This window comes from Tenrec ecaudatus, chromosome 16 (assembly GCF_050624435.1).
Source record: "Tenrec ecaudatus isolate mTenEca1 chromosome 16, mTenEca1.hap1, whole genome shotgun sequence".
NCBI classification, from domain to species: domain Eukaryota; kingdom Metazoa; phylum Chordata; class Mammalia; order Afrosoricida; family Tenrecidae; genus Tenrec; species Tenrec ecaudatus.
The window spans coordinates 79,421,343-79,436,584 of NC_134545.1; the positions used below are offsets into that span (position 1 = coordinate 79,421,343).

The following is a 15,242-nucleotide window of genomic DNA, read 5'->3' on the forward strand; positions in this document are numbered from 1 at the left end:
ACTGTTATGAATGGGGCGACTCCTGTGAAGGGGTCATTTGACCCCAAAGGGGTCACGACCCCTTGAGAACCGCTGCCCTAGTACCCAGTAGGAGTCAAAGGAGTTCCTGAGTGGTGCATACAGTGGGGTTTGTAATTCGTCTGCACGCACAGATGCGTCAGAAGATGCCCAGAGATCCCGGCATGGGAGAGCAGAGAGCAGTTCCTCTCTGTACCGCAGGGTCACCGCAAGTCAGGAGCAGCTCCGGGCCCAGGGTGGGTTTGGTTGTCTGGGAGTTGGGATCTGGACACCGTGCTGGTGGGAATGAATTTAGATTGAGCGTTCAGAGAGGTGATTCAGTGCCCGGGACGGCTTCAGAGGAGTCCCCGAAGGACCTGACCGCAACGCCCAGAAGGGTTCTTCTCCCCTCGCTCTTGCTTCTGGGTTTACATGGATTCGGAGAATTGATTTCTTTCTTCAAAACCTTGTCGTGGGTGTATTCGTAAAACCCTCGTTTGAGAAGCTGGGGTGGTGTAATAGTGAAAAGCGCTGACGTTGCCACGGGCTCAAGTGGAAAGCAAATGTCTTGAGTAGGATGAGGGAATGTCCAAATGTGCTTGACACAATGGGTATTTGTGTGGATTGTGATGAGAGTTGTACGAGCCCCCAATAAAATGATTTTTTTTTAAAAATCTCTGAAAAGAAAAAAAAATCTCTGATCTTACATCTAATTGTTCAGCTTTCAAATCCCAACTCTACTTCCTACTAACTCGAAGATCTTGGGCAAGCCATTGAACCTCTGTCGCTCAGTTTCTGTGGTGTGCTGGTAAACTGCCCCTCTAAGGGGGTGAAGAAAAAAAAATCCCTCTTTGTAGCATGTGCCAGTTTCTGTTGTGTAAATATTCCCACTAGGTCTGGTTTCACCAGCTGGCTGCGAACCACCACCATGTGCCCTTCCGGCAACGGTGCTAACAGTGCTTTCAACAACTGGTTGTTCTGAGGGTTAATTAAGTTCATCTCGGTGTGGCATTCGGCAGGGGGCCAGGCACGTAATACATAAGCACTATGTAAGGGCTGTTTATTATTCTTGCTGTATCGTTGTTTGGCTTATCTTAGCTTCCTCAGTACACTGTGAACTCCAAGAGACCCAGACTTCAGTTTCTTTTGTTTACCTTTGTCTCACATAGTACATATAGCGCTGTCTCTGGCATCTAGGAGACTTTCAGTAAACAGTTGATGATTTAATAAATGCATACTTGAAAAAGATATGAAATGATATGAGAGGTGATACCAAATAACTTCTAGGATTGCTTCAACATCCAAGACGTGTGATGAAGAGGGAGCCTAGTAGGCCAGGGAGGCTGCCTAGAATCGGGTTCTGCCACTTGTGGTTGGATCATTTTGCCTGTTGGGCCTTGACACATGCAGAAAATCAGGTTCAGGTCCCTATTCTATTACCGTACACACTCATGTATAAGCCGAGTTTTTCAGCACATTTTAATGCTGTTTTGGGGGCACAATTAGGTGCCTCGGCTGATATTCGGATTGGCTTATACTCAGATATATATGGCACTTACGAGTTGTGTATTTTCTGGAATTTGTTTGACCTCTGTAAGCTCGAACTTCGTCTGAAAGTGGAGGTAACACTGCCAGCATCATGGACTACTCTGACGCTAAATGAGGCTAGGTGAGGAAGGATGTTATAAGCTACCAGGGCGCAAACAAGGAGTTGGGTGACAAGCCTTGGAGGATTCCCGCCTCTCTGAAGAGCTGTGGTTTTCCACCACCTGAAAGTTTAACTGAGAACGAATGCAGGCACTGGGGAGATACCGAATCTTTATTCAGTTGCTCGTTGCTTACCTTCCAGACCCTATGCAAAGCCAAATATTCCTACAGCATTCTGAGCAACCCCAACCCGAGTGACTACGTGCTGATGGAAGAGGTGGTGAAGGATCCTGCCAACAAGAAGTCTTCTACCCTGAAGGCCTCCCAGCGGGTTCTTTCGGATCAGGAGTGTGTGTTCCAGGTCCAAAGCAAGTGGAAAGGGGCAGGGAAATTCATCCTGAAGCTAAAGGAGCAAGTGCAGGTACACAAAAAGTATTTGATAGCATTGTCCACATTGTCATCCCAGTGGGAAGCGGAGGAGAAAACCCTAGAGTCCAACAAAGGAACTGGGAGAAGGGCTAGGCTGGCTTTCTGGATCAGCAGAGCTGGGAGGGACGTCCCTGACCCTACAAACTCAAGTTCTCGATTGACCAGAGAGGAGGTGGGGTGGGGAAGGGCTCTCCCCGATGTAGTCTCACAGGCCTGGGGTCCCTGCGTTTAACCTACCACCAATAGAAGCTACTTTTTCCCCACAGGCATCCCGAGAAGATAAACGGAAAGGCATTTCTTTTGCAAGTGAATTCAAGAAGCTCACCAAGTCAACGCGACAGCCCCGAGGACTCCCATCCCCTTCTCAGCTCTGCGTCTCGGAGAGCGTCCAGAACAAGGAGGAGAAGACTGTGAGCGGCTCACCCTCAAGTGACGTGGCGGACTCTCGGCAGTGAGCATGGGCAGCGTGTGGCACCAGGTAGACCAGGTCACCCACCGTAGCATTCTGAGCCGGGGCTCAACGTAATGTGTCCTCTGTCTTTTGTCTTCTGAGAAGAGGAAGCCCATTGCTGTGGCTGATGCTTTCGAGCCGCTGACCTTGATTAGCAGCTCAGCATATACTCCGCTGCCCGGGCTCCTTTCCAAAACACCAGACAACCACCTCTTCCAGAATCTCTGCCTATCCCCCATTCTCAGAAACCGGGGGTCGTTTAGTCCTGCCTGCAAAGACGGATCAGAAAGCAGTCGTAGGGCGAGGGCAGCAATACACGTCAGGTGGCATCAGACAGTAGTGAGTTCACCTTCTTTTCGGTCCCACTGCGGCTGAGCCAATCAGGGCCGCCTCCAAAAGCCAAGTGAGTCTTTGAACTAACTACCCAGTGTCCAGGCTCTCCAACATACAGACAGGTAGTAGGTCTACAGGTATTCCGTGAGAATAGTGATCAAAGTTTTAAATATCGCCTTTTCCTATCAAGAACCTTGCAGCAAATAAATCATAGATATGATAATGTAGCAAAAAACCCAAACTCCCTATTAGTGAGTCGATTCTGACTGTAAGGCAGTCCAAGAGTAACTTTTTAAAGCAGTGGTTCTCACCCTTCCTAATGCCGCGACCCTTTCATACAGTTCGTGTTGCAGTGACCCCAACCATAAAATTATTTTCATTGCTACGTCATAACAGTAATTTTGCTACTGTTATGAATCGGGTGACCCTGTGAATGGGTCGTTGGACCCCTAAAGGGGTCATGACCCACAGGTTGAGAACCGCTGTTTTGAAAGAACAGAAACTCCATCTCTCTCCCAAGGAGCAGTGGTGATTTCAAGCTGCTGACCTTGAAGTTCGCAGGCCGACTCATAACCACTATGCCACAGGGCTCCCTGATAATGTAAACACACCTCTACATGATAACTTCTATAATGATATCAAAAGAGCCTTAGGGTTATATTGGTATTGGTGAAGGGCTGAGCTGCTAGCCAAAAGGTTAGCAGTTCAAATCCACCCAGTAGCTCTGCAGAAAACCTCCCTGCGTCTGTAGAAATGACAACCAGGGAACCCTGTGACATAGTGCTCCATCCCATGGGGTCGCCATGAGTCAGGTCCCACTCAACAGCGCCTAACAAGTGCGAAAATCACACGGGCTGGTGCTCCCTCTACAGAGAGCCCTCCGTGTGGGAAGGATTCCACCGGGTGCTTAAACACACAGCGCCAGTCCAAATTTAACTCCAGAAAAAGAATGTACTGCCTCTAATATGCATCGCTCCTTACGGGTATTTCAGGGAAGTCGGAAAGGGGGTGGCGATTTTAATGACTGTCTTTGGATCCACCTTTCCCATCGGAAATGCATGTTCAGAATCGTTAGGTTGACCGCACAGCGTTGTTTGGATGGAGAGTTCTCTTTAAGTCACCATTGGTGTATGTGTGGGGAAAGAGACAGCGCCTGCCTCCCTTACAAGGGAGCCCTGGTGGCACAGCCGCTAAGCATTTGGGTAACAACTGGGAGGCCTGTTTTTCAATTATGGATTGCATGGGGAGTTTGCCATTTCAGACCCGAAAGGCCTGTTCTTTGAACTCACCACCTACCAGTCTACTTTCGTCCAGATTACAGCCTTACATGATTGAACAGTGCAGTTGTACGGTATGTGACATATATGCCAATAAAGCTCTTTCTTTTAAAAAGATGACAGGGTCTTAAGGGGTCACTAGGAGTCAAGATCAACTCGATGGCAAAAGGTTGTACTTCCTTTACAACTGTGTTTCCAAGAAAGGCCACTTGGCGAGAAAACTAAAGGGGTGGGGGAGGGTCTTTCTGCAAACACTCTTAACAAGGCAACTTTAGGACTTTTCCTGGTCACTTTATAGAATTTAACGGTTATTCCCTAGCAATAATCTAAAACTTCCTAAATAAGTTAGCATTTGCCTTACATAGCCGAAGATAAAAATTAAGAGAATTCTACTTGTTCTTCATGTTGAACAGTTTATTTTAATATGACATTAAAAAATCTAGATCGATGTGGTGCTGTCGCGCTCTCCCGAGCCGGACCTAAGCCGCGAAAAAAAAAAAAAAAATCTAAAGTAATTTTCCCAAGAACATGGTGTTCCGGGTAAGAAATAGCCTCACATTGCACCTCCTAGGAACATCCTGTAAGATCACAGGAGATGAAAGTTCACCCCCAGAGCTCTGGGTTTCTGTTGGTTGAGCCACCCTAAATCCACGCTACACTGTCAATGCCTCTTTATTTTAAATACACTAACAAGCGTATGTGTACATTCCAGGTGAAGATCCTTTGGCAAGCAGTCAAAATAAAGAGCATGGTGGAAATAAATGCAGTTTCCCTCTCGTCCTTAGACCTAAACTGGAAACGGAAGCGTTCTGAACTGAAGCCTCCTCCACAACTCACGTAAGGTCCACGCTGACGCTAAATGGCACAGCGCGCTCAAGGATGACCGCAGAAGCCCAAGAATCAACAGGCGGCAGAAACACTGCTGAGCTTGCCATAGACTTACAGAGATCATCAAGTGTTGCCTGGAAAAATCCAGATAGTAAATATTTTTAGACTTTGGGGGCCGTATGGCCCTTCACTCCTAAACTCTGCCGTTGTAGTTCAAACGTAGCCTTCGTCAGTACGCACATGAATGAGCATGGTCGTATTCCAATAAAACCTTATTTATGGACACTGAAGTTTGAATTCCATATAATTTTCATGACTCACACATGTTCTCTTGATTTCTTTTCAGCTATTGATAAGTGTAAAAACTATTTTTAGCTCCGAGGCCACACCAAAACAGGTGGCACGCGCGACTGGCTTCAGGGCCAGTTGGTTCACCCTCACTCAACCCAGACTGGGGAACAAGCAGGACAGTTGTCTGAAAACTAGAAAGCTCTGAGGCTGTACATTTGATAGCTCATAACCAGATCTGGAGGCATGGAAAATGTAAATATGTCCCAAACCTAAGATTCGTTAAAGTGAAATTTAGTTTCTATATTATGTATCATAGTGTACTCTCCTTCAAACCTTATGGAGTAGAATTGTGATTTTTTTCATAGCTCATTGCTTATATATTCAGATTGTTCCATTTTGGGTGTTCACAAAATCAATTGAGAATGATGTACAACTTCCCGTCTCCTGAGTTGTGGCTCCTCCTTAAGAAACTTAACTATTTTCTAAAAGCAAACGTACATTTTGTGTTGAGATTTATCTTATTGAAGCAAGGGCTTGGACTGCCACTGTGCTTATTTATTAGACACAGCTTCCTTGACATCGTTTATGGACGTAGCATTCGTGGTCTTCTCACTATTTGAAGATAGAGCTTCTGAAAAGAAAGTGCATGCTCTTAACATAGAACCAGGCCAGCATTTTATGTCAGAACTTCACTGAAGAGCTGTTGATCCAAGTCATACTTGCCATGGAACGTAGTTTTCCTCAAAGCTGGGTGTATTAAACTGTCAAATGTGTGTACAGGATGCATATTCTTGCTGTGAGGCATATTATGGCTTTCAAAATGAAATACTCATGTTCCCACAGAGTAAAATCTGGATTGTTCCTCCCCATGGACATCATTAAAATATAGGATGTTTTTCTGCAAATTAAAAAAAGCTCACAGGAAAAACTAATCTTCGCTTCGAGACGTTTGTTGACCGAGTGTAAACGTCAACCAGCCAATCATCATGGCCTCGACGTGTTCTGAAAACCAAAGTGTGGAAAATATGCCACACAGCTAGTCTGTCATTGGATAGTTTTTACTGGCTCCAAGCCTCCATGCGAAAGCTGTTTGTGGATAAACCTGACTCCACTGGGATGCAGCCTGGGTGGTTCTACAGGTTCCTTTTGAACTCAAATAATCTGTAACAAATGTACAATGCTGCCCCATGGAAAAAGATAGTCTGCCAAGATCTTATCAGGCCTCTGTTGACTAACAGGCTTATTTATTTCTCTGGCTTGGCTTACCATGTGTTGATAGCTGAGTGACTCGTCCGATGGAGCCAAAATGGAAAGAACCTGTGCTCTGTAATGAGATGCACGTCAAGCCCATGCTCTCCATGTGATTGGACGGTGACTGGACTCCCCCAGCCCATAGCTGTTCATTCGGCTGCGGCACAGACCTGAAACTGACCATGCGTCAACAGGTGTGTGAACGCCACCTAAACTGATTATGCATTTAAACAACGGCACTCAAAATGTACTTGAGCCTTAGGGATAGGGTCTTACTGGGGATTTGGGGAAGGATGACACATTGTTCCAAATACAACAGGGCTGCCTACCTTATGTCCTACCTGATGCTGGCTTATCTGAATTATGCAACAGTTTCCTTGTTATCTAGACGATTGGCCACCAGGACCATACTCAGTCCACTGCTTTACCTCTATGCTACTAGAATCCGAGTGGTGAACTCTGATCAGTGAAGTTGATATCGAAAGGAATATAAATATGCAAATTCAGTCTACTACAGGATTGGGGGGATCTTAAGAAACTTTATACTAAGAGCAGAAGTGGGGCAGGAGTTTATTACACTAGGCGGAATGAACTTTTTAAACTCAAGCATTCCTGTAAGAATCCAATGTGAGCTACGATGCTGGAGCTGGTTATTCCTGAAGATCTGTGAGCTCATACAGCAGTGTTACATAACTGGGAGAGTGAACTTTAGGGATAAATGCGTCTGAAGCAGTGATGCAAGGTGCCTCTCGTGGTCATGCCTCTTTTCATTGCTATCCTTTGAAAGGAAGAGATTTCTGCATCCTCCAGTTGGGGGTAAATAAGGAGTCAGGAGGCAACACACATTACAAGCACCTGGTTTTACTGAAAGTTGCTTTCACAGGAAGCCTTCCGTCTCCATTGCTCAGGAGACACTGGAGCCTCATTAATGAAACTGGGTCGCTCTTACCATCGTATCAGTTTTCCAACCACATCTTCCCCTCACTCTGTCCTCTCCCTTTCAGTATTTCTGTAGACCTCTTCTACCCAAACACCTGAAAAATAGTAACCAAACCAAATCTACTGCCATCGATTGGACTAGACCCATGAAGACCCCAGGACAGAGTAGAGAACGGCCTCCCTGGGCTTCAGAGCCTGGAAATCTGCAGGAGCAGAAAGCGCCCGTTCTTCCACCAGACACCTAGGGGCCATGTGTAACACTGAAGATCTTCAGGGCTCACTCACTCGTCCAGTAAAAGTGGAGTCACTCTTCCGACAGCTCCACACTCTGCTCCCATGCCAATTCAGAGGTGCAGATTTGGGCCAACATTCCCAGTGTATAGTACACTGTATAATTCACGTGTTCTCTGTCCTCTATCAACTTCCGAAAAGCAAACCTGATGATGTTAAAGACTGTGACGTAACAATCTCTCATGATTGCCAGGCTCTTTTTATCCATCCCTTAGATCAACAATTATGCTCAAACCTGCCACCAAGCAGGCATTCTGAAACACTCCTTATTTCAGATGACCCAGGTCCCTGAACTTTGAAACCATTTGTTCTTAAACTAGGCCTTACGCTTTTAAATCCTGTTTCAGTGATTTGCCTCGGCAGAAAGCCATGGAAGACTGTCTTATACTTTATTGCTCCTGTTCCATTTTTCAGTGTCTAGCCTGGTGAAAGGCACATAGTAGGTGCTCTGTGTCCTTACTTAAAATAATGATTAAGACTCTAGCTTAGGAGATCAAAGGTACATGCTATCATTAATGATTACATTCCTTCCGGAAGAAACACCAATTATTGCCTGGTTGGATCAATTAATGCACAAATGCATTTCATCCTCATAGTCATAGAGGATACTCGAATTAATTGTAGGTAATATTCTTTCCTGGCCCACTCTGATTCTCTACGTGTACCAAGAAAGTAAACAGCACACAACAGGCCTGAAAGAACAGGTGAATTTTTATTTTAAAAGTTGACTCTCCCATCGCTTCTCGGCCTTTTGGCTAAGATCAAGAGTAAAAGCTGACTTTCCACCTCACCTGCAGCTTCTGCTGCCAAGCTGATGTATACATGTATTTGTATATGTTTGGAAAATAAAGGATTGTGACAAGTATTGGCCACTTGTGCTCTGATGGCAACAGGCCCTTTGGTCATCTGCACAATTTACAGCGCTCTTGGGTTTTTGCTTTATATCTTAAAGGTGGCTTCATAGCCATCATGTGTCTATCACATTATTAAGTAATCGGAAGTAAAGAAATGGCCACAGAAACATATAAGCCATGTGTGAATAATGCTAAAAGATTAGCATGCACGGTTAGGCTGATGGCCCTCACTGGCTAAACCTCAGAGGACCGTCTGTTTTCATTCATTTCACGAAGAGAAAACCTTAAAGACCTCTCCACTCCCAATTCCAGCCTACAATCATTGACCTATGGCTTTGAAACAGTAAGATCAAAATCAAATAAAGAAAAAAACAGAAACAGTAAGATCTCTTTAGCCAGGCTAATGTGTATTAAGGAAAGAAAAAAAAAATCTTACAACCCAAGACTAGAAAGCAGAAAAAGTAGTTGTTTTATTCAATAGTTCATAATAGAGAATATTTATAGCCAGGCATTAAAAGATTTCACAAACCATTCCTAGAATATAGGAATTTTAACATAAAATGCTTTTTGGCAGTTCATAATCGGCATTTTACATACAACACACACGCGCACACCCTCTCCACACTGGTAGCTTCTGTCCCAAAACCAAACTGTAGAAGTCAGACTTAGTATATCCGTGAACTAATTCCTCCTCTACCACCTCCAGAGCAGGTCAGAAAATGCAGAGAACTTCAGACACTGGTACCACTCTCCAGCATTCTTTGAAAGTAGCCACAATGAACCCTCACTCTTGTCTCAAGACCTCCTTCAGGAGGTCTCGTACACCACTTTCTCCTTTTTCAAAATCTTTGCTGAAAATAAGAGTCACCCAAATGTACAATGTTTCTCACTTCCATCTATGAAACTACACTGGTTATTATAAAAAGTGGAATAATCAAAAGGCACTCTCGTGGTTGCTTTTTCTGTGCCTTAACCTTAACCAACAACTTTGATTCAACAAGATTCAGTTCAAAAAGAAAAAACTGCAGTTAGGAGCCAGGGCCTCCCATATGTACACGTGAGTAAATAGAGAGATATATATACATATACAAATAACTTAATATGTTCAGTTTTTAAAAAGGCTTTTGACTCTACTTTCTTAATGACACTAACAGAACGAGGGCAGAACCCCTCGGCTACAGAGTATGTAACTCTTCCTCTCCTTTTGGCCATTCTTAGAAAGTTTCCCTTTTATAAACAGAAAAGCTTCTCGTTATGCCTCTGCACAGACACACAAACCAACATGATCATCGTGATGTTTCCCAACATTTGGTGAAATCCGGCAGAAACTGAGTAGCAACTTCTCCGCAATGTCGTTTGATGAGCTCATTTAAATCTTCATTCAAAAATGAATCTCCTTGTAAATCCTTACCCTGGAAAAGCATTAGAAGTTGAAAGTTACATATGCTGCAGCAGAATGAAGAAGACAAGTCGTGGCAAACACTGGCACTCACACACAGAAATAGAACTGGGTCTCGCCCGTGTCCTACGTGTAATGAACTAGCCTGTGGTTGTCTCTCCAGAATTCTAACCCCAGAAAGCCTTGCGACCATCAAGATTCGAACATAAGAATAAGGTAACCAAGCAGGTTAGAGCCAGGTTTTTAAGAGGTTTAACCCCCCACACACACAGAAAAAAAAAAACCCTATAAAAGTGAGTCAGAGGGAATACCAAAAATAGACTTTGGGGCCAGGGCGTGGCACCCCATTAGATTCAACCAGAAAACACCCCTACAGGTCAACAAACAGACCTTGAACTACTTAAAGGCTTTTCTTTCTTTTGTCATTGGTATTTTGTTGTTTTGTTTTCTTTTGTTGCTTTGTTTTGCTCTGTTGTGTGTATATTATGTCAGCAGGTCTATCTAGATCAGATAGGTAGAATAAACAATCTGGAGGAGAAAACAATAGGACCAACAAAGGTTGGGGTGGGGAGGGGGGACATGGGAGAGGGGGAGGTGGGGGAAAGGAAGTGGTGTTGACAAACTCAGGGACAAGGGAACAAGTGATTGAAAATCAGTGGCGAGAAGGGTGTAAAAGGCCTGGTAGGGCTTGATCAAGGGCAATGTAACTGAGAGTAATTACTGAAACCCAAATGAAGGCTGAGCATAATAACAGTGGGACAGGAGGAAAGTAAAAGAAAACAGAGGAAAGAACTAGGAGGCAGAGCACTTATAGAGGTCTAAATACAGACATGTACATAGATTTAGTATTAAAGTACCAGGTGGACATTGCGCCTCCACTCAAGTACTCCCTCAATGCAAGAACACTTTATTCTATCAAACTGGCTTTCCATGATGCTCACCTTCCCTACACGATCACTGAAGACAAAGCAGGTGCATAAGCAAATGTGGTAAAGAAAGCTGATGGTGCCCGGCTATCAAAAGATATAAGATCTGGGGTCTTAAAGCTTGAAGATAAACAAGCGCCATCTAGCTGAGAACCAACAAAGCCCACATGAAAGAAGCACACCAGCCTGTGTGATCACGAGGTGTCAATCGGATAAGGCATTAGGCATGAAAGAACAAAAAATCCTATCATTGTGAATGAGGGAGAATGCGGAGTGGGAACCCAAAGCCCATCTGTAGGCAGCTGGACATGCCCTTACAGAACAGTTGCAGAGAGAAGACAAGCCAGGCAGGGTACAGTGTAGCAATGATGAAACATACAACTTTCCTCTAGTTCTTAAATGCTTCCCCACCCCGACTATCATGATCCCAAAATGTACCTTACAAATCCGGCTAGGCCAGAGCATGTACACTGGTACAGATAGGAACTTGAAGCGCAGGGAATCCAAGACAGATGAACCCCTCAGGACCAGTGCTGAGAGTGGCAATCCCAGGAGAGGAAGGTGGAACCAATGACAAGGATCTACATATAACCCCCTCCTTGGGGGATGGACAACAGAAAAGTGGGTAAAGGGAGATGTCGGGCAGAGCAAGAAATGACAAAATAATAATTTATAAATTGTCAAGGGTTTGTGAAGGGGGGCGGGCAGGGAAGGAGGTGAAAAATGAGCTGATACCAAGGGCTCAAGTAGAAGGAAAATGTTTTGAGAATGATCATGGCAACAAACGTACAAATGTGCTTGACACGATGGATGGATTGTGATAAGAGTTGAGCCTCCAATAAACTGATTTTTTTAAAAACCTGTAATAGTAAGTTTTACATACCTTCCTTTTGGAGTCGAAAGATTCAACAGGAGGATTAAACGTCATTGCTGCCATGCAGTAGGTCTCAAAAAGTTCAGCAGCGGTTCTATAATCAGAAATATTAGAAAATTTCAATAATTAGATTGTCCACAAAGGATGGTACATGTATTAAGATACAAACAACATAATCCTGCTTCAGCTAACAATCAACCAGCTCATGTCAAATAAAATCTAACTGCTCACGTAATAGCAAGATGGTACACATCTGGCTTACATTTACAAATACCAGCCTGGAACTCAACGGGAAGGCTGATGCCAATACCACCAGTCACACGGCCACTAGGTAACAGGAGTGCAGGTGCCCATGGGCGACTCAGCGCAAGCCTTCAGTTGCAGGCCTGGATTAGAGTAAGGAGAAACATTCGGAACAGAATATGCATCTGCACCCAAGACGAGTGACCAAACCCTTAACCAGAGCTTGGGTTAGCTTCTGGTCTTTGGTGGCGACAGGCAAGGGCTACAACTGGACTCACACCCCAAGCTCCATTTTCTGGGGACAACGGCCAACAGTACGGACTGGCTCCAGTCGCGAGTGTTGAAATAAGCCTGTCCACCTGAAGGTGGACAAAAGAGGCGCACAATCAAAGCCTCCCAGGAAAACACACCAGAAAAGGATCATGAAAAACAAAAGCAATCGAGAATTGTATTCTTGCTCCTTTCAAACTAAAAAGGAGAGGAAAAAGCAAGGCCGGTGAGACAGATGGCAGCAAATGTTCTTATGATTGAATCAAATAGGCAGCAGGTTCCATTTCCGCTGCGCAGGACAAAAGGGAAGGGAGGCGCAGCGTGTAGGTTTCATTACGGGGCAGCGGCAGACCACTGCCAAGTAAAACGTAAGCCCGCTGTTGGCAGGTATTCTGAGTTGCCCGGTATTCTGAGAAGCTGGAGAAGAGATTTTAAGACATGGTCTTCCAAAATTTCAGGTTTTTTGTTCAAACTCTTGGACAAGTCAGAAATCAGTCTGCTTCCCACAGGTCACTGGTCTGCCCCTCCTGAGCGACCTGTGTGAGGGTTTGCACAGGTCGCGAAAGGTCTGCAAGAAGCAGCACGCTCCCTCCAGGGGGCATTTCTGCACCGTTTGTTCTCCTCGGCGTGCCAGTGAAGGACTCCCTGAGTAATTTTGTAGAGGAAGACCTGTGGAGTTTTCTGCTTTTGAAATTTTTCAAAATAAAAGGCCTCTTTTAAAGACAGCTGTGATGGCCAGGAAGGAGACCAGGGCCTCCTTTCTGGGAGTGCTGCCCAATGGTCAGGGTCCCGAAGCACCTCTAGTCCCTCTTCCTTTACTTCTTCCCCTATCCTGGCCATGGTGTCCACGTGGAGTCAGTCCATGGCTGGACTCACGGATGGCCAGTGACAACAGCTCATGCAGAAATCTCGTCCTCAGCTCCTTGACCCGAGTGACAGGCATATGGGGACTCACGGCAGGATTCTTTCGTTCTCTGTGTACATTTTTTCATAATTCATAAAGAAAATTGTTAACGCAATTACCCCAAAATGATCAGGATTACAATATGCATGTATTCCCTTCAGAACAATTATGGGGACATAAAGAGAGACGGAATCCAGGTGTGCAACTAGCAGTACATCTTAGAGCAGATTTATTTTAAAACAAGAAGGCTGCCAACGGAAGCCTGTAGCTCAATAACGAACATACCTTCGGCTCAAGTCTGGCTTGAGAGCTTGAGAGCCTTCGGAAGGTGCTCCTGCGAGCAGGTGAGCCGCGAAGATCTTCACTATGGGGTGGTAATGTCTCTGAAGAGGGAACAGGGCAGCCCGTTGTGCATTGGTGAGAACTTCCTAAAACATTAGCTACAGCAAAAAACATTAGCTTCCTTAATGAACACTCATGCTTCAAAACCCTGTGTGTGTGTGTGTCATTGATAAGACACTTGTGCCCACCAAAACAACCTGCCTTTGCGCAGAGGACAGAACATAAATCTGTCTGCTGGACAAGCTCGCCTAGCAGTGACTGTCCATCTTGCTTTTGGTAAATGGAAAGGAAAATTGTAGTTGCTACTAATCTCCACTCTGATGCTGTCTTATGAAACCACCCCTATTACACTTCCTCAGATCAGACCCCTGTCAACATGTACGTGGTGAGAAATTCTGTTCCACTGTCAACAGTGTGCGGGGAAAACTTCAAAAAAATCGTCTACAACCTCGCCCTGCTAAGTGACTGGCATTTTCTGCTCCTTAAGCAATCCATCTCAACTAGGCAACAGTCAGAGCCAAGTCTCCTGGGCATAGCCAGAATGCTGGGAAAGGAAGTGCCAGAGCTGCCAACAGTTCATGGAAGAAACTAATTAAAAAAGACAACAGAATTTTCCCACAAGCTTTTTAAAGCCCCCTCATACATTAAGTACTACAACAAGAGCAAACACAGGAAACAAAAACCCGGAGCGACTCTTACCCGCAGTGCGTGCAATTCCCACAGAGCCGTGTTCTGGGCATTACAGTACGTGGGTTCATCCAGTTCAGGCAGAAAGACCCCACTCCCCTGGGATTCATTGTCAAGCAACAGATCTGTTTTGGGGAAGGTCTGAAAAACGGTCATATCTTTAATAAAAAACAAGCTATGTTTGTTAGAGAACAAAGACTACCGAGAGCTAGCCCAGTCTTGGCTTTCTTTCAAATAAGTCCATTTCACCGTGCAAAGGAAAACAAATATTCTTTGCACCTACCCATCCCACATTTAGGATTTTCTATTGAAATGCTTCCTGAAAACACAATCAGAAGATTCATCACTTGTAATAGCAAACTGTAAGAAACCAGATCTCTGCCCAACCAAAGAGAAACGCAGAGATGGCCTTGGTGTGAATCCCATCTCTGCCGCTGGCTACCTGTGTCACTTAAGGAGGGTCACGTTGTCTGGGCCTGAGCTACTCCATTTGTGAAATGGGGACAATAATGAAGGCTAACTCACAGATTCATTATGGAAACTAAACTGCTTGGTTATTTGGAGCAGTGGCAGACACTTAGTAAGAATGGCTTAAGTGGCAATCCAATAACGAAATAAACCTTTAAATTCAAGTCGCTGTGTTTATACTGACATGGAAATGCATCCAGCACCATTCAAGTGTGGAAGTGGAAAAAGAAAAATGCACGTGCATAATAATGGACCTCACACAATCCCCTTTCCATTAAAATGAAGCTGGATCATTTCGCTGTGTATTTTGCATGTGGTTGTACATAAATAAAAATACGTCTTCTGAAAGTATACCATCAAATGGTATACCGGCTACTTCTGGAAGTGTCAACAAGGCAGAATATTTTCCTTTTAAAAATGTGATGAATGCATTTTCTTGATCTGATTTTATTTTGAGTGTTGTCATAAATTCAGCGGCACTGTTTTATTCAATTTGTGTACCCGTCGTCATCTACCTTTTCCAAATTGTTCCTCCCCAGGA

The 15,242-nt window shown here is 44.6% G+C and overlaps 2 protein-coding genes across 7 annotated transcripts in view; one reads left to right on the plus strand and one right to left on the minus strand.

Annotated features, from left to right (window-relative positions):
- PLCE1 (phospholipase C epsilon 1) overlaps window positions 1–6,100 on the plus strand; it is a 319,921-nt gene extending 313,821 nt beyond the window's left edge. For 2 of the 5 annotated variants that reach the window (XM_075533992.1, XM_075533995.1), the window contains exons 31-33: window positions 1,847–2,065; window positions 2,340–2,551; window positions 4,847–6,100. In XM_075533992.1, the coding sequence (XP_075390107.1) occupies window positions 1,847–2,065; window positions 2,340–2,528 (408 nt within the window). In that variant the 3' untranslated portion in view covers window positions 2,529–2,551; window positions 4,847–6,100. The remainder of the gene's footprint in view (window positions 1–1,846; window positions 2,066–2,339; window positions 2,552–4,846) is intronic. The other 3 variants (XM_075533994.1, XM_075533996.1, XM_075533993.1) reach the window with 2 other exon arrangements.
- Window positions 6,101–9,034: 2,934 nt separating this feature from the next.
- Window positions 9,035–15,242, minus strand: part of NOC3L (NOC3 like DNA replication regulator) — a 29,061-nt gene continuing 22,853 nt past the window's right edge. For both annotated transcript variants that reach the window (XM_075533895.1, XM_075533894.1), the window contains exons 18-21: window positions 14,246–14,374; window positions 13,490–13,587; window positions 11,797–11,881; window positions 9,035–10,000 (exon numbers count right to left, since the gene is read on the minus strand). In XM_075533895.1, the coding sequence (XP_075390010.1) occupies window positions 9,875–10,000; window positions 11,797–11,881; window positions 13,490–13,587; window positions 14,246–14,374 (438 nt within the window). In that variant the 3' untranslated portion in view covers window positions 9,035–9,874. The remainder of the gene's footprint in view (window positions 10,001–11,796; window positions 11,882–13,489; window positions 13,588–14,245; window positions 14,375–15,242) is intronic.